We start from the raw sequence: 27,839 nt of genomic DNA, 5'->3' as shown, positions 1-27,839 counted from the left end.
GGCGAGGGACACAGCCGAGGCTGAGGGCTGCTGTTTCTCCAGAGATAAAAGGGGGTTTGACAGGCTGGTGGTGTTGCAGAAAAGAGTAAAAGTCTGCCCAGTTGCTGAGCTGGGATGCAGGGCAAAAGCAAAGGAGCGTCTCGGGTTTCTTCCCCACCTTTTCTCCCCTTCCCCACCTCCTTGGCCAGGGTTGGTGGCTGGCAATGGAGCTGGATTGAGGGAGGCAGCACTAGGTGGGTCACTCCGCCTCGAAAGCAACGTGCATTTGCCCAAGAACCCCGCTTTTCGCCTTCTTGCACAACCACCACCACCCGAATCCCCCCTCTCTGCCCATCCTCCCAGTCTCCAGCAAGCCCTCTGAGTCTGGGGAGCATCTCTGAAGGGAAAGGCGCACACAGGGCAGAGAGGGGCGCTTGAAAGAGAGGGAAGTGCACGGATGGAGCAGCCACGACCAGAGCCTCTCCTTTGCTGTGCGTGTGTCTTGCCCATCCCTGTCGCAGGAGAATCCCAACCTAAGCAATCTGGGAGGGGAGGGGTGTCTGAGGAGGAACGCTTGGAAAAACCAAGCCACCGTGGGTTAGCTCCCTTCCTTTCGGCTCTTTGCATTGGCAGCCAACTGTTGCTACCAGTCTGGGGGAAACTGCTGTAGTTGCGGGAATCTGAGCTCCTTCTCTCACTTCCAAGCCGTGCTCTTCAATGCGGGTTAAAAGGGCAAAAGCAAACCATAGCGCCTGTCTCCCCCTTGCCTCACCACCACTATTGCGTATGACTGGTATTTTTAATTTTTTTTAGGCGGGAGGGGACATTTTGAGGGGGTGGCTTTCGACTAGAGGGAAGCTCCGTCAGCTCTGCTCTGCAAAACCGCGACAGGCTCTCTTGCCCGACGTGGCGGGCGACAACAGCCCTTGCACCTTCCAAATCTCAATGATTTGGGCGTGATCCACTCAGTCTGAAAGATTGTCTGCTCATTGGGGGGAGGTTGGGGGATCAATGGCGTTCTTCTCAGTGAAGGCAATGAGATCTTTCCTAAGGATCTAGAGACCACGTCTAAAACACGAACAAGGCCTCATCCTCCGTTTCCTTCTCTCCCAATGAAAAATCCTCACGTCCTTGCAGGCAAAGGCTGCGGGGAAGCTGGGGGTACTTGCTTTCCTCCCCCTCCCCCTGCCCAGGAAAGGGGGAGGTGAATGGCTAACCTTTTTTCTGTTCCGCACGCCTCGCTTTTATGCTACCTTTTCTTATTTGTGAGCAGAGATCGTTCTCGAAAGATGCAGAAAAGTTCTATCTGTCCTCTCCAAGAAACTCCCCCACGCCACCATCCCCGAAATACTTTAAATGCCCCCACCTTTAAATTTCGAGGGCACGCTAGGAATGGCCCAAAGCCGAGACTACAGCTGTCTGAAAAGACTAGACGAGCTGAGTCAGGTGGAAGAGCCAAACCAACGCCCGTCGGAAAAGGCAAGGGATATTGTGAGAAAATGATCTTTGGGAGAAAGGTTTTTTAAAATAATCAAATGTATAGCCAGCCACTCACCTTCCCTTTCTTTCTAAAGGAGCCTTTAGCCCACTTAGCCTCCCATTTCTGCGTGCCCTCCACCCTTATCCATGCGACGTGTCTCCCAAGAAGTTTCAAGGACGTCCGATGTAAGCAGAGGCCAGATGCTCTTTCGACTGGAGGTTGTTGCGTCCCTCCCTCCCTCCCTCCCTCGCCTATTTCCCACAGAAGCAGCCTCCGTGTCGTCCCCCCTTCCATGCAACAAGAAGCCCGTTTGCCCTGGGAAGCGCTAACATCGAGAACGCTGTGCTCCTTTGCAGGTGGTGGCTTCGTCTGTCCGGGCTGGCGGTCCGAGGGGAAGGCCTCACTCTGGAAGAGATCGGATTCCGAGGGAGAGGACGGAGAAGAGGACTCGCCTAGTTGGGAGCTGCAGGTGAGAAACACGTAAACGCACACGGAAAAGAAACCCCACAACCGCGTGAGCAGCAGGGTTAGCGCGAAAGGTCACAGCGGTCTGGAGAGACTAAACAAAAGAGTGCTAAGAGACTAAACAACGCGCGCCCTTGAGAGCCGTCCTGCCGACCCTGGAAACCGGTGCAGTTTCCCTTCCCTCTCTTGACCAGAGCAGAAAACAGTCACGTCGTTTGTAGGGCCTGTAGTGCAGCGCTTTCCCAAGGCTGGGGCTGCAGACGTCTTTTTGAGAAGGAAGGGAAGGGAAGGAAACTCCAGGCTGAGGTAACTTGCTGGTCGATATCACTTCTTAGCGCGGGGCAGCATGTGACCATATAATTTCATAGGCGCCCTTTCAAGAAAAGGAGGAAGAAAGGTGAAGTAAAAGAGAGGCAGGCCGAGTCACGTTCTCCCCTCACCCTGCAGAAATCAAAGGGGTCTGTAAAGCTCGACTGAGATGTGATAATCTTTAGCACTGCTTCCTGTTTCATTGAAGTATAGCCGAATTTAAAAAGAATAACCCTCAGCAGAGACCTGGGTCTTCTCCCCACTCTTCCATCTTCGGCCCAAAGGAATTTCTTGCCTCTAGGCAGTTTCTAAAGGCCTTTGGCTAATGTTTGGGAGTGGGGTAGGTCAAAGGGGTTTCTCAAAGGGAATGACAACATTTTAAAAATCAGGCAGGTAAGGGAGTTTATGCTGTATTTCCCCCCCTGGTTGAAATGGAAATGAAACTAGCCATTCAATTAGCTGCTAAGGCTTCCCCCTTTGAAACAGAAGATATCCAAACCAAATTATACTGTTTTACCCTTTCTCAGCTTTGTGTGCAACTTTAAAGCGTCAATTTCAGTACCAACGACTTGTTACATATCTGAAATAAACCCAGATTTCCCTTCATTGTATGTAAGAAGTGCAGTTGAAGACTGTGACCCACAACTCAGATAAGACAATGAAAGACGATTCAGCCCAACTATAGTCCTAGGACTGCAGTTTAACTGGGCTGGTATGAACGGTTTGGCTCCCCACCTCACAATTACGTACTTATAATGCTGCTTCATGTTCTTATACTGCAGGAAGACCGTTCACATCTGGTGGAGGAGGGTTTTTTGAATGCGTTGACAAGGATGAGCAGACACATGCTCACTGGATAGGCTTAGGTTAAGGCAACCATAAAGGGAGAAATCTCAGATATAAATTGAGTCAGCAACTGGCACCCCCACAATGGCCATAGAGCAAGCTATGATTTCATAAAATTCCAGCCAATACTAAAAATGCTGCTCGTCCTTACCAGCCTAACGAATTTTAATTTGTCATCACTTAGAAAGTGGTTTGGTCCATAACGTGCAGTTCTTTTCTTTCCCGTTTACCTTTTGCATTAACCCAGAGCTCGTGTGTACGGGCTGCAGACCTCTCTGGCCCACAGTTATATTGATACTTCTCAATTAAACAAATGTGATGTACCTGTGGACGAAACAGCAGCCATGAAGGTTGCTGCACTAAGCGGTGCCTCCTTTATCTGCTGACCTTTATGTAGCTTCAAGTCTACCATTAAGCAGTGGTTAGATGTGATTCACTTAAGGCAAGAAGAAAGGTCAACAGGGTTGACTTTGCCCTAGTGTGACCAAGAAGTGAATGAAGACCACAAAAACAAACTACCGTTTGTCTTAAATTCCTGAGAAGGTTGGGTTGTTGTTTATGTATGGATTCATAGGAAGGATATATCCAGGGAGGAGATTCAGGCCTGTTTTCACATTCTCTGGTGACTGAGAAATTTAAGCATTCAATTCCATTCTGTCCATCAATCTAAAATGAACAGAATGAGAAACAACAAGCTCATTATGGATTTATAAAAGTCCATAGTTGAAAAGCTGCCCCCCCCCAAAAAAAATGTATTCTGGCCAGCTACGTTTTATGTCTTTAAGTAAGCGTTTTCAAGATCTCTTTCTATTAGAAGACCATTTCTGGAAGACAATTTTGGCCTGTAATTGCATAGGAAGCCATTATCCTATAATGCACACTTTTTTGTAAGTGCGAGAATGTTCTTCAGAAAGGTGCTAGTACGATTTGGTGGCATCACAGACAGGGTGCTGTTTTTTCCATTGTCTTGGGCCAGGCCTTTCTTTATGCCACACATTGCCTTACAGCTCTTACATCATCCCTCATTGTGTTTTAAATAAATATTTAGGTACAGAAATGCTGGAAGGGTTCAATATCATACCATATCAGTCCTGTGCATGTCTGTTTGGAAAAATTTCCTACTGATCTGAATGAGGCGAACAATCTCAAGTACATGTGTGCAGGGCTGCAACCTTAGTATGAGACAGAAAGGCACCATCTCTCAGCCAGGAGGGGTCCTAAGGATAGGAATGGGGGTGTAAACTGCAGTAAATAAATATATTTAGTTCATCCTTCTGCCCAAGTTGGGCATAAACAGTTTTAAAGTGTTAATATACTGGGGTTTGACAACAGAAGTAATGTCTAAATAGTGAATATCATTAAAGCTGCAAACATGAACACACTCTCTAGTGAGGAAACCCCACTGGACACCGTAGAATTTACTTCTGAGTAAGCATCCATAAGATATACTGAAGGCAGCCCTGTTTAGGGAAGTTTTTCATGACTGATGTTTTAATGTATTTTTAATCTTTTGTTGGAAGCTGCCCAGGGTAGCTGGGGAAAACCAGCCAGATGGGTGGGGTATAAATAATAAATTATTATTATTATACTAGGATCATAGAACTGTAGAGTTGGAAGGGTCCATAAGGGTCATGTAGTCCAACCCCCTGCAATATATGAATCTTTTGCCCAACGTGGGGCTCAAACCCACAACCTTGAGGTTAAGAGTCTCATGCTGTTCCGGATGAGCTACCCAAGCTGGCAGTATATGAGTTATTTTGTCTGTGTTTGTACTCATTGAGTCTGCATATAGGCATACCTGCAAATAGGAATGGATGTGAGTCTTTCTGCTGCTGTGGAATGAGCTCCACTACTCCAGCGTATCCTTCAAATGACATACACAAGGCCTCAAAATCAAATGACGGTTGCCTTTTTCCCCCTTTGCCCTTTCCCCCTTTCGGTGCTTCACTCTCTTTGGTGTACCAACCCACCTTCCTTCATTTCTCCCCACCCCCTTGTGGTTTTTATCTGACAGACTGTCCATCATTTTATTTCCTTAGTTTTTGAAAACCATAACATGATTTTGGGTTTTTCTAACGCTTGAGAAAACTGTTCAAGAAAGCAAGTTGGCTGGGGAGACTTTGAAGCTTTGTGACTGGTCATCAGAGTTCTGTGCATTCGAAGAACAAGATTCTCTTGATTTTGAACTGGGTGCGTTGTGTGTCTCCCAAATATAATTAAGTGTCCTTCTACAGCAGATACTCTGTTTCAAATATGCATATCAGGGACAGATACAATGCTGTCATCATTGCCCATGAATCTTTGCATCCCAGTTTGTCACAGCCCTCCTCAACCACCCATATCTTGTTCAGTTCCTATTTCATTAGTCCAAATATTTCCTATAGGTCAGACCTAAATCATACCCTTCTTATAGGTAGGAGTTCACTAGCAATCACCTTAAAACAATCTCCATCTAGAGATTAAAGTTTTTCCACATTCCACTGTTGTGCCCTATGTCTCACATGGAAACACATTGATTATAGGCATTCATAAGTTACTATTTATTATTTAAATTATGGGAATTGGTTGGGAGGTCATTTTGCTCTTTGGTCATTTTCAGCATCTTTGCATCCCTACTGAATAGTTAACAAAACAACTATGCCTTCCCACCCCACTCCGCCAATTTCAGAAAAAACCCAAAGAGTAGTAAATTTGGGGGCTGTTAAATTGCAAGTTGGCTATCTCACTTACATCCCCCCTCATCCAGTGCCGGATTTACATATAAGCTAAACAAGCTATAGTTTAGGGATCCACTCTCTTGGGGGTCCACCCCCCAAAAAATAAAGGAAAAAAAACCTGGATGTACATTTCCAAAATATAAGATAAAAAACAAATAAAATAAAACTTACATACAGCACCAGTGGCAAATGGCTTTAGATACCTATAGCATATATAGAAAGCATATATTCAGCACAAAAAACAGCAACAATTTGTCGTTGACAAAGGACAGCTGGACACATAAAGGGCCCCATTACCTTCAGTAGCTTAGGGCCTCATCAAACCTAAATCTGGCCCTGCCCTTATCATATAAAAGCTAATTATTTTTGGTGTTTGTATGTGTGCACATTACAAATATATTTGTTGTCTATACAAAAGTGTAATTCGACAGGTTTGCAACTGCCTGTCACACAGGGACCCTCCCTGTATCAAGAGCAAAAACTGTTGCTCTCTATGTAGAGGTCACTGCATAGGTTAGGAAGGAAGTTCTAGACCCCCTCCATTTTGTTATAGCAGAATCGTGACCTGGGAGGAGTCAGAGAGGAGCTCAGGCTCCTTCCAGTAACTAATACTGCCTCCTTAGGGAAGCCCAATTGCCACTTTGTGAACGGTGGGTCTCCGTTTCCGAGCCGGTGATTCCCATCATATGGAACGTCATGCTATTCTGCTGACTCACTTGGGGAAGAGGGACGAACAAAGCTTTCTGCAAAATGAGATGAAACAACAACGACAACAAAAATCCTATTTAGCTATCGCTAGCGGCATCCAACGGTTGCCAGCATTGAAAGAGGGTCTTCTGCTTCTGTTATTACTGCAAATCATCATGTTTTAAATACCACATCTTTTCTAGGGCCAGTAGTGCGGAGGCCACTTATTGGTTTCAACTAATGGTCACAGATATAAGACATCTTTAAATGCCATTTTTTTTGCTGCAGGTAGCTTAATACCTGGCTACAGAAGGTTGGAAAATGGGCTGAGCATATCCTAGACAAGAGACTGCAGGTCTACAAAGATATCTTACGTTGGCTTTTATTTTACATTTTTATATGGAGACCATAGCCCTGCCTGAGATAGGAGAGACCTAAGGCCTCTTGCGCAAATGTAACCTAGAGTCAAAGTGAGGAAATTGTACAACATATTAATTAAAGGAAACAATAGCCTTGTTCCAATCCGGGTAGACAGACAGACAGACATATACACAGCAGGCCTTGTTGATTAAATAAATATTGTTGAGATCATTTCAGTAACTTGTCTCAACTTCAGCCTCTCAAAGTTGGCTAATGCAAGGCACTCCAGAGATAAATAGAAATTTCAGTTATATATTTTAGGGTCACTGCCCTTGCATTCTGGAAGCCTTGTTTATATATTTAATTTCATATTAATATTCTGGAAGAAGGTGATCTAGTAGCCTGGCACAACTTTGCTCTTTTCACATGGTTTTAGGATGGACGTAGGCTGAGATCATATTATTGCTCTAAAATGGCCATCAGATTTCTGTGCCGTCAGAAAAACTTTAAGGGTCACGTTAATCTGTATCCACATTTCCACACACAGCAATAATTGTGCAACATCATTAGAAACTGTTGCACCCCCCATTTTCCAGATAATCTGGCGAATGAGATTTCGTTTTGTTTTTTGCCTTAAATTTACGTTCCAGCTTTTCACTTCATCCAGAGCTTCACAGTGTTTCGGTAGTTTTGAAGAACTCATTGTTCTCTTCATTATTTCTGTTTCAACCAATGTGGAGAGAGAAACTTTCTCCCATGAAGAGGCATAATCCCTTTCCACACGCAAGTCATACTTTGCTGCTGGTCTCTTTGTGTACTTGAGACTGGCACGGAAATGGATGTAGAAGGCCTTTCTCAAGGCACAGAAGGGAAAAACAATTGGTGAGCATGCTCTCTCTTTTCTTGAGGTTAAAAAAGCACACCACAAGTTTCTTTCCTGAGCAGCAGGACCAAGTAACTTTAGTAGCTACAGGATTGTGGTGAGATGGAAGAAATTGCCTAGATTCTGCAACACGAAAAAAACATGTGACCATATATGTGGTGGTGGTGACAGGTTTTACACTGCTTAGAGCTTTCTTTTTTCAGGAGTTTAATTATGCAAAAGTGTGGGAGTGCGCTTTGTCTGTATTTGTGTTGTTCCTTTGCACAACAAGGATTCCCCCCCCCCCAAGCCGAAATTAGTTGCATCTCTTTACGCACAATCATCCTGCTCCCATATCCTGCTTAAAGGCAAATCCCGGTATGAGGAGTTCTACTTAATCTGCTCAAAAAGTGTATAGCCAGTTTTATTCCTTTGGGGTAGGCTGCAGCTCAGCAATCTGATACTCTAACCACTACTCCATGCCTGCTCTCAGTATACAGTCCTAGGGCCACTGGATAAAAGAACGTTACATTTTAAGCAACCCTCTTGCTATGGGAACTTTTTGATAGAGAGTCATTCAGAGCATGAGTCTGGTTATGACATAGCAAAGAAAGCTAAACAACAAGAGCATAGAAGTTTGTTTTTATCCTATAGAAAGGAAGTGTCCTTTGAAGCATTAGGTGTATGATCCTTCATTCAATAGTACTGAGAGCCCCTATTGAAGTGATTGCATCATCTGGGGAAGCAATGGAAAATGAGACCAATTAAGCAGCCAACCTGTTATTTCCCCACAACACCCAGAATATGTGCAAATACCAACATGCTTTATTGGCATGCTAAAATTATCACCTGTGGTGTCAGTCCTGTTGCCTTCTGACTGCGCCTTTAAATCCTTACAACATTGCTGCTGTCTCCCCTTCCTTTAAACAATGTACTGACGTCAGCTAAAGTCTATCTATGTAACAATATAGACAAATAAGATGAAAGTTCTGTGACCAAACTTGTGATAGATTAACAAATTATTCCAGGCTGTTGTAGCTTGAGACCTGGTACTGATGTTGGACCAGCAAAATACCCATCATTGTGCTGAATGTGTATATGGAAGAAAGACTTGTATATTGCAAGGACTCCTGGGGGTGCAGCATGTCTTAGTGTGGTCTGTGCGCACAAGATGAACTCCTTGTGAGGGCCAGGGCAGCCCAGTGTCAGGATGGAAGGAAGCTTTTGCCTACAACACAAGTATCAAGTTACTGTTCCATACTACATTTGGGGACATGGTTTTAATGGAGCTAAAGCTTCTCCCTACCCCCATATTGTCTCGTATTGGAGTAGAAAATTGGGAGGATTTGTGCTGGAACGCAAAATATTTATGGAAAGAATCCTGCTTCCCTGTGACGGCCATTGTTTTGATAACACAGTCATCATAGCCAAGAAGAACTGAGTTCATAAACCATAGAGTTGGAAGGGATCATTATAGCCATCTAGTCCAGCTCCTGCAATGCAGGAATCTCAACTGGATCACACACGACAGGTGGCCACCCAACATCCGCTTAAAAACGTCCAAGGAAGGAGAGGCCACCACCTTTTGTGGCAGTCGGCTCCACTGCCAAACAACTGTATAGCTTCATCCTCTGTTGTGTTTGAGTAGAATGCGATTGAACTTTGGGAACTGCCTTTTAAACAGATACAGATATGTAGATAACATGATGCATGATAACAATACAAGAGCTCAACCTTCAGAGGTGGCCCTGTCGCAAGGGAAGATGAGGCAGCCACCTCCAAGACAGTAAGGCAGCAGAATGGGTGGTAGATTGTTCGACCACACGAGACACAATCTGTCAGGGAAGTTCTCTCATGCAAGTGCCTCTGAAGGGAATAGGAGCTGGGTAAATTCTGCATGGTTGCTGTTCATCTCATTGATGCCTGCACAAGGCAACTTCCCTCTTCATTGTGCCCTGTATTAAACAGTGGCTTCTTGGATCAGCCTTAGGTGTTGTAGTGTGGGAGCCTGCCCTTGAAAATATAGCTTGGGTCAAAACAGGGAGCAAATACCGTTCATCATCATCATCATTATTATTTTTATTACCTGCTCTTCCCCCCTTAGGTCCTGAGGCAGGTAACGACATTACAGCACAACATTACAATACAATATTAAAAAGAGATAAAAGCAACTTACAACTAGAAAAGCAAAACTAGGCCTAAAAATATGATGGTTAAACACATGTTCCTTGCCTGGATTGCTGCCCAAAATTGCTACCCGTCATGATGAAGTAACATACACAGATATATACACATGCTTATGCACATGTTTATAATATAATATACAGATAAATTATTTATAGACAAAAGTATAGCACTCAGAATAAAGCTGCTCATTTGTACCTGCAGGTATATTTATTTGAATTCAGTTTATTTATTGCAAAAATGTTTCCAAGTTCCCCTCCTTACTAGCATCAATATATAGATATGAAGGACCAAACTTTTATACTGGACGTCATGTCATCCTAGTTTTCAGCTCAAGCAAATCTGCAGAAACTAAGACCAGCACTTAGCACAATCAACCTATATGCAAAACATATACAACTTGGTATGCTTCTTTTTGTTTTATTTTCATTCTCCTGAAAAAGGGCAAGCAAGCTATATGTACTATCCAACAAAAGAAACTCTTTGGGCTCTTTTAAAATGCTGACATTAAAACCATTTTCTTTTCTCATTAACAATTTGCCCAATTTGATAGCATGCATTCACTTTCCGTTGGAAAAAAGAGAAAGAGAAGTGAACAAAAGTAAAATCAAGAAGCAAAAACAAAAAAACCACAAAAACATTCACTGGGCAAGCAGAGAGAGAGAGAGGAAGGAAGAAAGAAAGAATAAGAATCAAAATGTTGGCTGAATACATAAGATTTGCTTACCTATAGTAAATGCACATAATGGACAAAATTCACCAGAAATGTCCCTCTGTTTTCCTTTCTTACTTTTTAATTATCTCTCTCTCTCCATACACAATTCACACATTAGTTTTCTGTTATTCTCAAGGGCAAGATTATATAACTATTTCTCTATCAGCCCAATTACAACACATCTACCATTCATAAATATATGTTATAATAATCTAATCTGGATAATAAGGGAGAGCTGCTAATGGGTCACAGCTATACAGTAAGTGACTAGACTTTGAAACTTTATGAAACAGGAGGCCAAAGTTGATCGAGCAACCACTTCTGTGGTTCAAGCCTCAATGAGAGAGAAAATAACTGTAAGAGGAGCCTTTGCATTACAAACAGGGGATACCATATGACATCACTGCAGTGACAGGAATTTTAGAATGATTGTTTCTTTAATCCAGGAAAGGTTTCCATATGTAAAAGTAGGCTCCTGGCTAAAGGTTTCACAAATATTTGTTAGATGTGTGCTGTACGTGCAAACAGGTGGTGGGCGGGGGGAATGCTTGTTTGTTGGTTTGTTTGTTTTTTAAAAAAACACAATTCAGCATCCGGGCCTGTGCACATGATGAGAATAATAATAATAATAATAATAATAATAATAATAATAATAATAATAATTTTATTATTTATACCCCGCCCATCAAGCTGGGTCTCCCCAGCCACTCTGGGTGGCTCCCAATAGAGGACTAAAAACAGAATAAAACTTCAAACATTAAAAACTTCCCATAACAGCTAAGTAGATTCATGCTCTCACATCCCTCAGTAGATGGTTGTTCAGTTCCAATAGTGACAGTATGTGTTGGAGGAGTGAAGAGGCATTTTCCCCAAGCCATGCTGCTCTCCTACTGTAGAAAATAGGGATGGAACTGATTGCACCAACCATAGCCTGTTAGGGCACAAGGAGTTGAAGCATCTTCATGTTCTAGCCATGAGCCGATATCCAAGAGAGAGAGTTAAACATAGCTAACTCTCTCCTAGATTGTGGTCATAGTCTCTCTCTCCCCCTGCCCCCTTATTTTATTTATATTTTATACATTTATTTACATTTTATACATTCTTTTTATTTTGACTAAGTAATAATCACAAATAAATAAGAATAAAAATGTGCACTCCACCACCAAGACTATTCCATTGTAACTATCCAGCCTCTCAAAATTTCAACACCTCTCGTGATGGTTTGACCCCTTTCCATTCTAACAGTACAAATTCTACAAACACCCTCCATATCTCCTCAAAATCATTCCTCCTGAATATTCCCCATCTTACCTTAATGGCACATGTTAATTTATCATGAATAGCTATATTCCACACCTCTTTATACCATTCTTCCATTTCATATTCTGGTCATGGTCATATTTTTGCCATATTTTATCTATGTATATCATAATGGTCATAATGGTGTTAAAATCAGACCTATTTAAAGTATACCTAATAATAATAATAATGGCGCATCAATTTTGCTTAACGGCATGCAAAAAAACCCAGAGTGACAAGTCTCTTTCAGAATAGTTTACACACAACACAACACAACAAAGAAATAAAAGTGGGCACAAAATTAAGCAAATTCAGGTACGTATATGCCTACATGAACGTGGTTATGAAAAACATAATTCTCTCTGGTAGGTTTAAAAATGGGGGTGCTGGAGGAATATATGTACGTTATTGTTTCAGCTCCCTGAAGTACGCAGAAAAATTATGGTGATCTCCTAAATAGGCAATTTTGAACTTTGAACATGTTCAGTATTATTTTGTGGGAATGCCCTAATATATATGTTTAGTGAGGAAGCTAGCCAATGGAACATTTCATGGGACATATGTATTTTTAAAAGTTAATAAATGATATATATATTAAAACATATTTGCATAATACTAAAATCTCATTGCAGATGCAATTGAGGGATACTAAAGGTAGGGCCTACTTTTTGTTAATATAGGATAATTCGCAATATTATATATATACACACACACACAATTAAAGCATATATTATTAGAAGGCATATCTATCTTTAATCTTTTGTTTTACTTGAGCAGGGAATTTGGAATATAAGATATTGACTTTTATCTCTATACATTTATTTCTAAAATTTCTTTGCTGCCCCTTCAATATAAATAGCCCCAGGACAGCTAAAATAGGACACTAGAACCAAAAGGCTTAAAATGAACAGGTTCAAATCTCATCATCATTTACACACACACACACACACACACACACACAAACAAACAAACAAACAAACACACACACAATTGTATTGGATTTCAGTTGTGCACTGTCCACTTCAGCTGCTTTTGCTTTATTACTGGAATGATACTGAGGAATCAGTATAAAAGGAGAAAAGTCTTCTAATTTGGAGCAGTCTTCCATTTTAGCCGCACAGATTAATCAAAGGTGAAAATCTTGATAAGAGATTAACACTACAGTTGATTAATGTTGATTAATGCTGCAATCCTCTGCATTTCCATTCAGAAGTTAGTCAACTGTATTCCATGGGATACTCTCTCAGGAAAGCATGAGAAGGACTGGAGCCTGGCAGTGCAACCCTGGCCACATTTACTTGTGAGCAAGTCCCTCTGCATTCAGTGGGACTTACTCCCAAGTATGTGTAAGATTGAAGCCTAAATAATTTAAGGCTTGCTGATGAATATCTTAGTTACCAATATGCCAATAGCACATACAAATCAGCAGCCATATACACTTGCAGAACCATGACATCTGCGCTGAGCTTAACCATGTTTATCCAGAGCTATTAACTTCCTTTTCGGGGGGGGGGGGATTACTTCCTAATAAATGCCCCTAAGAGGCAGCCTATGGCAGTGGGCCAGAGAGCCATACAGTAGGCATATATTATTATTATTATTATTATTATTATTATTATTATTATTATTATTATTATTATTTATATACCTCCCTATACCCAGAGGTCTCAGGGCGGTTCGCAGAATAAAATCAAAATATAAAAACACAAAATACATAATCAAAATACTAGTAACAACCCAATAATGCTCCCACTAAAAAAACCCTCCCACATTTTAAAAGGGCATAGGATATATACAGTAGCATATTTTGCATCTTTTACAGCAGGCCACCATGCCACCTCACAAACAGATCTGGAAGGTCCCGTCCTGTTTCATAATTGATTTGCCATGTGGCATGGAGTGTCAAGATGGCCTTGGAAATGTGGAACGAGTGGTGTGGTTCTTTGGATCTCAGCCCTTACAGTCTTTCTTGTTCCTTTTACCCCTCATACATCAAGAGACTTATTTTATTTTTTTGGTCATATGCTATTATAAAGTTGTAGAGATGGGAGATGAAAGCTTATATGTAGTTGCCTTCCAAGGAACTTTTGTTATGGGGTGGCTATATAAATGCAAATAAATAAAGACTTGCTCACTCTTGCCGCCAAATTAGCTTGGTGGCACTGGCTACTATATTCTTAAGGGACTTCTCTTCCACTATATCCTATTGCAAACTTAGATTCAGCTGAGAAAGCGTCTATGTACATCATTTCTCATGAGCAAAATAGCAAGAGGGCCTAGAGACATGCTAAGTGGTTGTGTCTCCCTCCTGCTGTGGAATTCCCTTCTTCATAAGGTTCTCTAAAGCAAAAGATCTCCCAGACCCTTGTTCTGAGGTCGGGCAAAAAATGAATTGTTAGTAACAGGTAAATATTAATCTTATTAGTTTTTTTAATGTTATTTAATTTCAACATATGTTATTACCTTTTCTTCTTGCAACATAGCTGAATGATATAGATTTAATTAGCAATCTTTTCTGTTTATACCATTATAACCTATCCTCATCCCTTCTAGGAAAGGCGGCTTATGCTATGATATAAATATCTTTACGGAGCAGGACGGTTACATGCTCAGGAAACTAACAAAACAATTATTCTGTGGCTTAACCAATATTTAGGCTCACGAGACCCAAACACTGTATTATTTGAACAACATCAACCCTCTCATTTTAAAAAATGCCAAATAGAATTAATGTTCATTATATACATACACCGGTATTATGTACGTAGCTATCTACTGATATTCAGAAAATTTCGAAATTTCTTAGGGCTAGAGACAAGCATCAGACTGAGACCACCAAGCTAGGTAATTCTTTTAGCTACACTGTAGCAGGAAAAAGAAAGCAAACTTATTTGTGCCTGGCTGCCCCTTGGCAGCGTATCTGAACCCCAGTGAGTTTCAGAAGGGACTTGCTCCACAGTTGAGAAGGCAGCTTCACGGAGCCGAACTGCTGAGAGAACCTAATGAGTTGTTTTTAAGTTTATTTATATGCCACTTTCCCATCCATAATGCCCTCAAAGGAGCTCACAAGAGCAGCAAAACACAAACATCAATATTACCGTACAGCAAAGATATTTAAAATGTGGCAATATGTTAACAAAGCAGAATAGGCAACATGCAAATTTCTGAAACTGACCTGGAACCGCCCTTCTGTGTCTAGCCACCTACACGTTACTTGTATCTGTGATTCCCACTATGATTCTCGTGATAGCCACTGCTGCTGCCCTCTTACAAAATAGTATTTAAGCCCTGTCTCAATATCTGAATTGTCTCCCCTGCCCTGAAGACTGATTCAGTTTGCATTGTTTCAGCAAGGAAAGAATAGTCATTCAGATTCATTTTAAGCAAACTGGATTAGGAATGGAGGCTTAGGTTAGAGAATTAGGTTTGGTTCTACCCTTAGTTTGGATTTTGTTGTGTCTTTCCATGCAATTAATTTATAATATGTTTGTAATAACAATGTAAAAGGAGGTGACAAAGCACTGAAAGAAAAGAAAGCTAGCTGGTGGGGGGGTGTTCTCTAAAAAGTTTCCCAGCATTTATTCAAATATAGCAATTACAAATTATGTTGATAAATAAAAATATCACTACCAAAGAACAACATTACACTTGACTATACTGCTAAATTTTCCATTCTTGTCACTGTAACAACAGTCCATTTACTTTTAAATCTAATTAATTTTCTCTGATCCTGATACTGTCTGTTAGTTTTACCATTCCAGCCCTGTATCAAAAAGAACACGAAACTCAATATTTAATCCATGTAAAAAAAACCCCCACAAATTTCCTCCCATTAGTCTTGCATAAGCCATAACAGCCAATATAAGTTTTCAATACTTCTATTCAATAAAGATTTTTGGGGTTCCCTAGGGACCACAGACCCAGTCATTATTTTATTAATATACAAGCACTTTTGACCAAAAATGATGAATCAGATAGGCTTGCTATCAGATATCACAATAATTGGCTTTTGGGCTTCTACATCTCCATCAGGTCTCTGTTTCAGATATCATCCAACTATATCAGATTAAATATGTTGTATGCGATTTTGTAGCATTTTTTTAAAAAAATATTAGCACGGCAAGGTGCTGCTGGGTCTTTGGACCAGATGTATATCCACGTTGTCCCTGAAAGTTGTTGAACTGTTATCCCCTCCCCGCCAACATAACAAACCTTAATTCCCACATAGCGTTCGTTTTGAGTATTGCTGTACTACATTTACAAGAAAGTGAGCTGAGAGAATTGGGTCTGAGAAGGACACAGGAAACAGTTTTCCTGCATAAACTAAACTAGTCTGGACCTATATGCTGCCTCGGAGGGAACAGAGTATCTAACGGACAAGTAAAACTGCCCTGCCAGATAAGACCTAAAAAATGGAATCAGATTCTGCCAGGTTTACCCACCAGGTTCCACTCTGATTTCGTACCTGATCTGTTATTTGTTGTTGTTTGGTAACATTAAGTTAACCATATATATATATATATATATATATATATATATATATATATATATATACCACTTAATATTTCTAAGCAATGCACTTTATTTACCTTAAACATAGCAGCCCCTAGGAGGAGCCTGACACATGGCCTGCATTTTTTTTAGCCCTGCCGCACTGTGATCTTGGCAAAAATACACCCACTCGCCTGAATATGAGATCCACCCCATTGACATAATGTCAGTTTTATTCCTTGGCTGAGCAGCTAAGCTGTTGTTAGTACCAGTAGCAGCTTACCTTCAGCGGGGAATCACAGCTTGGGGTGGGGTCACCAAAAGTGTGTTTTTTAAAAAAAGCTTTTAAGACCTCACCCATTTGCCATACTCAGTTCCAAATACCCTTCCCCCCCCCACCAACCCTCAGGCTATTATTATTAAAGAAAAAAGTTTTGTAGAGATTTGTAGAGTTGGACGGTATGCTGAGCGTCGTCTAGACCAACCCCAATGCAATGGAGAAGGCGTATTAAATATCTACATGCATTTCGTGTCTTGTCCAGCTTAGCTCTTAGTTTTAGCTTCGACCTTGATCTGGAAAATTCTATACAGTACTTACCAGCCATATTTTCTAGGATGACCTACTGGGCTATGCCCTGTGTCTAGCTATACTCTATCAAGGTCTGATCTCCCTCTTCCTTCTCTGGATCAACAGGTTCACTCAGGAAACTTGTATTTTTAAGAATCAGATATTAGTAGCCCTAGATGGGAGATTCGCACGCATCAGTATGTATGTAGCTCCTTGTGAAGAGTGAATGCGACATGCAATTCATTCATTATTTTTATAAAAAGGTAAATGTGTGGTATGCAATGGTATAGGTCTTAAGAATAGCATACTAACTAAAGAACTTTTTAAAATATGCTTATGATAATGTCCCTAATCTGAAGCCCTTTCCACATGTTATATGTCTGTAAGAACATAAGAAGATCCCTGCGGGATCAGACCAATGGCCCATCTGCTCCAGCATCCTGTTCTCACAGTGGCCAGCTCACAGTGGCCAACCACTTCTTCCTATTTGTGGTTTCTGTTATTCAGAAGCATACGAGTTGTGTAGCATGTGAGTGTGTGGTGGCATTGTCCCCTCAACAATGGGTCTTCATTAGAAAGCATGAGCAGAGCCCATCCTGTACACCCAAGGGCTTTGTTCAGACATCCTAAGGAACACGTATAGGCTGGAGGTGGAATCTTCACTATAACGATAAACAACTACCGGACATTCAGAAGACATCTTAAGGCAGCCCTGTTCAGGGAAGTTTTTAATGTATGATATTTTAGTGTTTTCTGGTTTCTATGGAAGCCACCCAGAGTGGCTGGGGAAACCCAGCCAGATGGGCGGGGTACAAATAATAAATTATTATTATTATTATTATTATTATTATTATTATTATTATTATATATCACAAATCCACGCGTGCCTTCATTCTTGATACACATAACATCTGAAAAGTGCTTGGAAGAAATTCAGATCAATGTGAACACTGGACACCCCATTTTTAAAAAAAACAAAACCCCTCCTTTATTAATTACCACATCTGGTTGCTATTATTTAATGTGACACATCTTCATCTCCAGGGTAGGCCTGAGACCTACCATACTTTAGTCCCAGGAGTCTCCAAATTTTATTTTCAACGTGAAAACAATATTCAGTTACTGTATGAGATGCCATTTATTTGTGTTTGAAAGGGTTTTGATTGGTGTCGAACTCTGAAGAAGTGTAGTTATCGTAGACAAAATTGTTCCAGACTGTACATGTGCAGAGTCATATATTTAAGGATTATATTTCAAATAATGTGGAACTCTTTGGAACTCCCTCCCTAGAGAAGCTAGACTGGCATGCTCCTTCTTGTCCTCCCACTGGCAGTTGAAGACCTCCTTGTTCCAACAGGCTCTGGGGAAATGACTGTTTTTAATGAGGGGGCTGGTGCCTTGCTGTTTTTGTTGTGATTGTCTATACATGCACACACACACACAAACACACACACACAGTTTTAATTCTATTAATGTTTCATTGTTTTTAATGACTGTTTCCCTCCCTATGGTTTTAGCTGTTCTTATTTTATCTGTAAGGTTCCTTGAGTCCCTGTCACAGAAAAAGTTGGGGTATAATGATGATGATGATGATGATGATGATGTTATTACTGTTAGTATTATTTTCTGACTGCTGCTCAGTCAACAGAAAATCAGATTTCCACTGAACAATCTTAGGAATACGACCTCTTCAGAGATACAATAACATAGAGACTGGGGAGGGGGTTGCTTTGTTTTTGTATTTTTAAAGCATCTCTGAAGCTGAGACATTATGTTTCAGCACTCAGGAAAATTAATATGGCTGAGCTGTAATAATCCTTTGGAAACCAGGGTCTGTCATGGATACCCTAACAGATGTGAGCACTAAACCTCCTGCAACATGCTACGGTATATCTTTATGCATAATACGTGCATTTTAACCTCACATGTTGTTCAGGACCAATACACCTTATTTCATGTTTTGAAACTCGGGTTCTGTAGACCTCTAATAGAGCAAAATGGGTTATATGTTGCAATCACTTCTTATGGAAAATTAAATTTCATTTATTTCCAGTTACAAATAGTTTAGTTAAAATATTCTTCCCTTCCCATCTTGGTTACAGATAGGTAGCCGTGTTGGTCTACCATAGTCAAAACAAAAATCTGAAGAAGTGTGCATGCACACGAAATGTATCTGAAGAAGTGTGCATGCACACGAAAGCTCATACCAAGAACTAACTTAGTTGGTCTTTAAGGTGCTACTGGAAGGAATTTTTTTGTCTTCCCATCTTGGGTTTATGAAGAAACTGGGTTGGGAGCTTTCGTTTCCCTTCATAGGGCCAAGCAAGAGTGCTATAAGTCTTGACCAAAGGCATCCTTTCTTTGTGTTTCTTGGGCATTTAAGTTCAGTCTGCATTAGTAAAACCACCAGCATCCAGATTCAGGTGGGGACAATGCAAATAGCACCAAGAACAATTCTTATTTGCAGTGGAATCCTCCTAACCATGTCAACTCAGAAGCAAGTCTTATTGAATTCACTGGGAAATATTCCTAGTGAAATGGGGTTTGGATTATAGCCTGGTAATGCTTAATTTTTGTAGTAGATGAAGTTGATATCATCACAAACTAACTTGGAAAAGTGACCTTGTGCCAGTGCCTTTGGGGGAAAGAATTGTGCCAGAGGCATGACCTGTTGCTTCTGTTGATAAATGATCTGGTTTTTCCAAATCTTGATTGCAATGAGTAGCCAGCTTCCTAGGAATTGTCAGAATGCTGAGCATTGACTGTGGAGCAGAGAATCCAAATCCAGCTCATGGGGTGACCTTGGACTGATCACTTTGTGTCAGCCTAACCTAAGGCCCAGGGGCCGGATGCAACCCAATCGCCTTTTCAATCCAGCCCGCAGACCGTCTGGGAATCAGCGTGTTTTTACATGAGTAGAATGTGTCCTGTTATTTAAAATGCATCTCTGGGTTATTTGTGGGGCATAGGAATTTGCTCATTCCCCCCCCCCAAAAAAAAATAGTCTGACCCACCACGAGGTCTGAGGGATGGTGGACCGGCCCATGGCTGAAAAAAGGTTGCTGACCCCTAGTCTAACCTATTTCACGGGGCTGTTGTGAGAAGTAACTGGAGTAACCTGCATACATGTATGCCATCCTTTGTAAGTGGGGGAATGATGGGTTACAAATGTTAACAGCAGGTGCAGCTGCAACCAACAAACATGGGGAAGAAGTGACTGCACCCAGATTATGCCGCTCTTTACCTGACGTGAAATGCACAACATGGCATGAAGTTTGGAGCTTTCCTCCCTTTGACAATCTGTAGCCAATGAATTGGAATGGGATTGCAGAAATGCCGAGCACAACGTAGTCATATCACACATTTATTTTATTTGGACATTATCAAGCAAGGGCATAGAAACGCTAGTCAGCAAATACCACACATCCTCTGCAACATTAATTAGTCCCTGGTAAGTCGCAGGCCGCGGGTAGCGCTGTGGGTAAAAGCCTCAGCGCCTAGGGCTTGCCGATCGAAAGGTCGGCGGTTTGAATCCCCACGGCGGGGTGTGCTCCCGTTGCTCGGTCCTAGCACCTGCCAACCTAGCAGTTCGAAAGCACCCTCGAGTGCAAGTAGATAAATAGGGACCGCTTACTGGCGGGAAGGTAAACGGCGTTTCCGTGTGCTGCGCTGGCTCGCCAGATGCAGCTTTGTCACGCTGGCCACGTGACCCGGAAGTGTCTCCGGACAGCGCTGGCCCTCCGCCTCTTAAGTGAGATGGGCGCACAACCCTAGAGTCTGTCAAGACTGGCCCGTACGGGCAGGGGTACCTTTACCTTTACCTTTAAGTCGCAGGCAAAGCCACTCCATTTGAACAAGCTGCAAATTTGGAGGTTAAACTAAGCTGTGGCACTCCCTCTCCACAGAAGTGTATCTGGCACTTTCATTTTACAGCTTCGGGCAATTGCTGAAGATGCTGAAGCCACTTTTCTCTGGCTTTCAGCACTTGAGGTGTAGATTGCTAGGCCCCACCTTATTATTGTGATTATAAGATGTTTTAAACTGTTTTTAATGTTGTGTTTTAAATTTGTAAGCACTCTGGGACCTTAGCATGAAGGGCAGGTAAAAATAATAATAATAATAATAATAATAATAATAATAATAATAATAATAATAATAATAGGAGGAGGAGGAGGAGGACTAAAAACACAAGCTAGATAACTGACAAGCCAAATTATTCTGAATTCCATGTGATAAAAAGAGAAAAAAAGAGGGGGATTCTTTCATGTCAGGACCTCTCTTCCTGTCCTGTGCTCAACAGTACAATAGCTTGTAGATTCCTGAAAGAAATGGCATGATTATTGTAACCACTGCATGGTTGACCTTTTAAGGTGTTGCTGCCCAGTGCAGCCACTGATTGGCCTGTTTGAATTGTCCTTTTGGTGGGGAAATCCTCCCTGTTATCCTAAACCATGGGAAATTCCCCACAAGCAGCCAAGTGGCAGGGATCAAGGCCAGAGCACAGGGGACCTCAAATGTCGCCCCTTGGGAAAGCGGTGAGTGACCATGGTCACCTATGAAATCATTAAAACAATTTCAAATGCTCGCTTCCTCCCTCCTCTGCCCCCAGATGAGCCCAACTCATTTATTTATGTGTGTGCAGTGCCATTCATTTCAACCAAACAAAAATCAGGGCCTTTCTAGGGACTATCTGTTTGAATGATAGAAAAACAAAATGGTCATATTTTTCTTTCTTCTTTTCCAAACCAAAACCATTCAGCAGGTTAATTTTATAAATAGAATCAGCAAATGTTCCACTTCTTAAAGCAATCCCAAATCCAACTGCAGACATGATATTGACAATCACCCAGATCCATAGGTCCAAGTGCAATAGCTAGTAATAGCTAGGGTTGCCATATTTCAAAAGTGAAAATACAGACACAAAAGTTGTTGCAAAATCTATTTTTAAAAAAATTGGGTTGTTGTTTTTTAAGGAAACTCACCAAAAAATAAACACTTCCGACATGGGTTGCCATACACCTGAGTTTTCATGGACATTTTTACATATTCTGGATATTCCGCCCAAATGTATGGCAGCCCTACAATAGCACCTGTAGCCCTCTGTTTAACAAATTATTAGTGACTGGTCACATTACCTGGATGTGGGATGCTTGTACCCTTGCAACAACTGTTTGCACATATGGCAGGAGCTCATCTAAACACCGTTTCAGGCAACAGGCTAGCACGTTCATTAAATGCAACAAAATTTAAAGTAAACAACAAACAAAACCCTATGTATTTTGAAAAAACATCCCATTTAAATGAAGGGATAGATGTATTTATAATCAGGGTCATAATGATATATAACAATGAATAGGAGACATTTAATCAAAGTATCAGGTCAGGCGACCATTTTTTATCACTGTGCCAACTGTTAATATTAGAAAAGTTAATTATGGCTGCAGTCCTGCATGCTCTTTCATTTAACTCATGGGGCTTTCTTCTGAGTAAACACGTATAGATTTGCACTGAAACTCTCCTTTTTCCCTTTTTAAAAAATACAAATCACATGGTTTCTGAATTTCATCATGAAGACGTTGTGCTGGTAACAGTGAGAATTTCTTTCCTTTTAGCAGTCAGCTATAGATTTCTCATGATTTATAATTTGCAAAAATTATATTTAAAACTTACCGCCATAGTATTTAGTTCGTTTTTTAAAAACATACCCCACTTTCCCCCTCCATATAAAGGAGTTGCTCAAAGTGGCTTGCAATTAAAAAGCAAATGATTCAAGCAGCACCAAAAGAAAGCAAACAGAAAAACAGAAAAAGCAGCATAAGCAAGGCACACTGAGCAGCAACAGAATTAAAACTTTGCTTGAAAAGACCTCTTGGGCCTGGGAGTTCCATATATGCAGTGTCACCGGATGAAAAACTCTATTGCAAGTTGTCCCCAACTTTGCCTCATAATTTATCCGTTCCTCTTCCAACCAATTGTCTTAGCATGGCTCAAAACTGGCACAGAAATAAAATGCTCTGTAAAAATGTTCCCAACGCACACCTTCACATTACTTAACATTGTCAGTTCTTGAGAGCAAAAATTTATTCAATTTTGGTGAATCTCAGAAGTGAGATTATAAGTGCACAGCTGTAATTGGGGGTGAAAGATACGTAGTGTATGCAATGCAAGAATGTGTTGTGGGGCCTAATGTCAGACAGGAAAGGGGATGAGCAGGGCTTCGGAGCATTAATTTTTCTTTCAGATGTATGGACAAATGGGCAGGTTTTAGAGCTGTCTATCTTGAGAAATTGTCTGTTTGCTTTGCATAGACGATATGCATCTTAAACTTGCTTTATTTGGATTTTTGTAGTTGTTATGTAAGGTAAAACTAGCTTCAAACTTGAGATGCCATTCATAGAAAGATAATATCAATGTACATAAAAATCAAAGGTAGCTGTGTTGATCCAGAAGTTTAAAAAGCTCCAAACAGCACAGTTGGGCAGTATCTTTATTATAACGCATGTGCATGCGTGCACACAAATTTTGTGGCATGCTTTCTACTTCTCTTCATCAGGCAAGACATTATATGAAATGAAGGGGAGGGAGTTAAAAATAAAAAGTACTAAAAATAAGTTGGAAGTTGTAGCCATAAGGTCAGCTTGTAAACTCAGTTCCAAGATGGAGACTGCAGGTTGAACACATCTTTCTTAGGTGCTACAGATATCAGTTTACATACCTAGAATTCTGGGATAATGAAGCAATGGCTGTTCCCACTTCTTACATGGTTCCTGTTCCAGGTATGCATCTCTGCAAATCCCTGCCCCTATTTCTGCCTTTGGGGAAATGCTTTGTTAAAATGTTGTCAGTGTAGTGTTACTTGCTAGTGTTGCAGTTCTTCTCAGTTTAGCTCAAAGTACAGTATCTAGCAGCTGTGTCTGAAAGCATCATTCTACTCAGAAATAAATCAGATTGTAGTGGGTAATGGTGTATTGTCTCTAGTGCACATCCATGTAAAACATGTGTTTGAACACTAGGGTACAATATAGTGAATAGCATGACATTTCACACACTGTGGCTCCTGAATTTATTTTGAATAGTTGATAATATAAAAGTTAAAGGTGAGACGTGCCTGTCTCCCTCGTTATTTATTTTAGTCAGAATCTAAAAACATTAGCGTTTACACAGGCATTTGGTGGTTAAAAGACATAGTTTCTGGCAACTTTGAAATTATTAATTTGTTTTTTTTAAATAAGCAAACATTAGTTTTTCTTTTTGTTTGCCACCCTGATATTACTATTCATACATAAAGCCCCTACAATATCGTATATAAAGCCCCTACATGTGCCTACTCAACCACTTCGGTCGGCAGTATTGGCACTACTGCGGGAGCCATATGATACCTGCTCTGAATTTTAAGAACTCAATCATTTGGTGTAGCAGAGCCAACACTTTGGGACTTCCTGCACAATGCATGCAGGGACATCAGGAATGGTGCTTGCTTAGCAAGCCTGCCCCAACCCCTATCCACACTTTGGCCTATAGCGTTGTACACATACTGTTGCTTACTGGACTGGGCTTGCCTACGTATCCCTTAATAACTGCTCAGGTCCCAGTGAAATAACCAAAGCTTTGTTTTCCATGTAACCAAGAAAAATAAGAATGTGCCGTGTTAATGTGTATTGTGCAGTAGGCCACATATGTTTTGCTACCTGCAGAATGCATATCTCATATGGCTCTTTTCAGTGTTTTTTTCTGGAGGGACGCGGGGGGACGCATACCCCTAAACATTTTGTAAATCTAAGTTTGGCCTCATTGAGGGGCAGTATTTCAGTGAGAGTAGGAAAATGAGAGTACCCCTAAACATTTTTAAAAGGAAAAAGCACTGGCTCTTTGACTGGGAATTAGCTGTTCTTGCAAGACGTTGAAACCCCAAAGCGATCTCCATGTGATAGCAACAAAGATTGGTGGAAATTATGATGTTATTACCACCACAGGAGTACATTATGACAAAACTTTAGAGGACAAAACTGCTTCAAGACATCTTTTTTCTACCTATTATATTTCTAGAGATGGTGAGACCAATTCATCTCATGGCTAAATGATAATCAGTCAGCCCCCAAGTGATGCATTGGTGGCAATAAAAGCCCCTCTGGTGCCAATGCACCCCATTTTCATCCAGATGGCTCTTGATAGCCCTTCCTTTTCTCCTCATGAATCATGTTTTACACCATGGACTGTGCTACCTCTGAGGAGACAAGTGGAATGCTGATAACCCGGTGACAATGACATTCCCTGTGACAATTCTTTTACTTTGGGCCTACTTGGTATGCCATTATAATCTGATTACTTTATCATTTATTCTCTCAAAACTCTGAGGTTGTCTAGAATACTTAACCAGCCAATCTGAACATTCAAAATAGTTGCATGATGCAGCACTATTGGAAATGCATCAAGCAAGTAGAGAACTCATGCCTGAGTGCTTTCTGTGTAAAAAAAAAGAAAAGAGAAAAAAGGGGGGAAGGAGAAAAAACTCTCCATGTCCATAGAAATTTGGTACATCAACAAAAGGTTTGAGCCAGAACTTTTCTCTGCAGCGTGCTGAGATATATTAAGATGGCAGAGCTTTTGACCAAATTGTCCACCATCTGTAGTCAGTGACACTGGCCACAAAGGGCTGTGCCACATGATATAACATCTGCTGTGATAACATTTTAGGCTGTTTCAGTCATCTATGCTCTCTCAGGATAATTTTACTGCCTCATGTGCTTTGCAGTGTAAGCCCTGAAAGACATTTATTAAGGAATACTAAGAGGAAAAATGTGTATGCATATGCATGTGTGTCTAGTATGAATGCATGTAGGAAAGTATAGGCTTAATCTACTTTTTTAAGTATTGATGTGCACTGAATGTTCCAATATATGTCTAATTTGGAAAGTGCTTGTACTTTCATAATTATTTAAGTAAGAGTAGGGTTCAAACTTGCCTACCTCACACTCATCATAAATTCCCCAAATGGAAGGAAACATCTGTGGAGTTATATTCTCAAAAGATGAAAAATGCTTTTTTTTCCCCTAGAAAAAGAGGTGCTGGAACTTCTTGACCCTTTTTAGGGGGAGCACCCACCCAAAGTTATTGAGCTTTTTTAAGGGAAAGGACTTCTATTCTTCACCCGCTTACCACACCGCCACACCCAAAAAATATACATTGGAGAGCACCATGCCACCCCCTACCTCTGTCCCACAGCCGCAAGTGATATGTCGGGGAATGGCACTGCAACACTACAGAGGTGACAGAATGCACCAAACAGGTACCAGAACTCAGTTCTGATGAGTTCTGGCTCCAAAAAAGCCCTGCTCAATATTAGAGTGGGCAGAGATAAATTGTTCCAGATTATCTATTCTTCATGAATTGTCTTAAGCTTCTGCCCTCCTGTTATGTTTGTTAGATACACTTTTTACTTTCTTACCATTTGTAGTACTTAGTGGGGAATACTGAATGTTCAAGTAGCAATGGAGCATGACATCTTTTTGAATTGCAATGTATCTGATTACTTGCTTTGGTACCAGATCTAACGACGATTTTTATTTTTATTTATTAAATTTGTTGATCGCTTTATATTGTCCGAGACTATCCAAAGCAATTTACAACCAAATTGAATTGGTTCAATTATTGAACATCCTAGTAGCCGTGAACAAGGTTTATATGTAAACACTGAAAATATACAAATATGTAATATCTATCTAGGAAAAAATCAGTCAAAAGGCCAGTTCCCTGCACAGTCCTGTTGTGACTCTGGTGTGACACACCATGCTCTGGTGTGACTAAGGAACAGAATACAATATAGAACTATGCCAATAGGTGTAGGATTGATTCTCACTAACTGGGGGTCCTGGGAAGCCAATGGCACGCTCACTCCCCATCGATAGGTTTTTCCTGACTGCCCCTCTTGTCGTTCCCCCCAATGAATGGTTCCTGTTATCTCCTGTGTAAAAGGAGAAAATGCTATATTTGCAACATTGCTTCAATAAGAGCAAAACGTATATTTCACTCATGACACTATATGGCTTCACTGAGCTGGCAATAACAGAGAAGAGGGAGGGATGATGTCTCTACACTGCATCAATATACAAAAACTTCCTCCACACACTGCTCTCATAGTGTTATATGTGCGAATATGTGTATGGGTTAGTCTATCATAAAACAGGCCTGAGGACCAAGAAAGGGAAGTTGTTGTGGTTTACCGGGACAGTATTTCCTTTTACAGGGTTTTATCTCAACAGGTTCCAATTTTGAATGTTTGTACCTGATGTTGGCTAACAAAAGAGACTGGGAATTTTGATAGTGCCCCAAACCCCATTTTAAGGACCTCTGGGATGGTGAGACTTGAGGGACTTCTATATCAATGCCAAGGCTGCCTTGTTTGAGAGAGCTTAGACCTTCACAACTGCCCTGACACAACATGAGGCAGTCCCAATATACCACCAATACATGTAGTACTCCCAACTTGGTATTGTCAACTTGGAAGAAGGATTGTGGCCTGATTGTGGGTTGTTTTAAACTCCCCTGCAATGATCAGCTCACTTCCTGGTGAGATTTCATAGATATTTCTATACACAGCCATAGTGGACCTATTAAAATGGTCCCATCCCTGAAATCTAATGGAATCTGGGGATTCCTGAGTCTTTTGGGAGAGCTGGTGCTTTGTTGATGCTCTAGTTGCTCTGTGGAATTCAGAAATGACTTGAGGAATAGACGAAGTCCTACGAGGAAGGGTTGAAAAAGCTGGATATGTTTAGTTTGTACAACAGATGCTACAATAGCCATTTTCAGATATTTGAAGGACTGTCACATAGATGATGGAGAAAATTTGTTTCTGCCCAGGGTAAGACACAATGCAA

General features: G+C 41.0%; 1 protein-coding gene across 3 annotated transcripts in view; it reads left to right on the top strand.

The window, feature by feature from the left end:
• Positions 1-27,839, top strand: part of LOC309358960 (uncharacterized protein) — a 104,673-nt gene that overhangs the window by 21,531 nt on the left and 55,303 nt on the right. For all 3 annotated transcript variants that reach the window (XR_014163675.1, XM_081892302.1, XM_081892301.1), the window contains one exon: positions 1,816-1,928. Coding sequence is in view for 2 of the 3 variants with exons in the window: in XM_081892302.1 (XP_081748428.1) it covers positions 1,816-1,928 (113 nt within the window). In the remaining variant the exon portion in view is untranslated. The remainder of the gene's footprint in view (positions 1-1,815; positions 1,929-27,839) is intronic.

Source organism: Podarcis melisellensis (genome assembly GCF_964234715.1).
Source record: "Podarcis melisellensis genome assembly, chromosome: 1".
Taxonomy (NCBI): Eukaryota; Metazoa; Chordata; class Lepidosauria; order Squamata; family Lacertidae; genus Podarcis; species Podarcis melisellensis.
The sequence above is the reverse complement of the archived record's forward strand: the minus strand, read 5'-3'. Positions and strand labels throughout refer to the sequence as shown.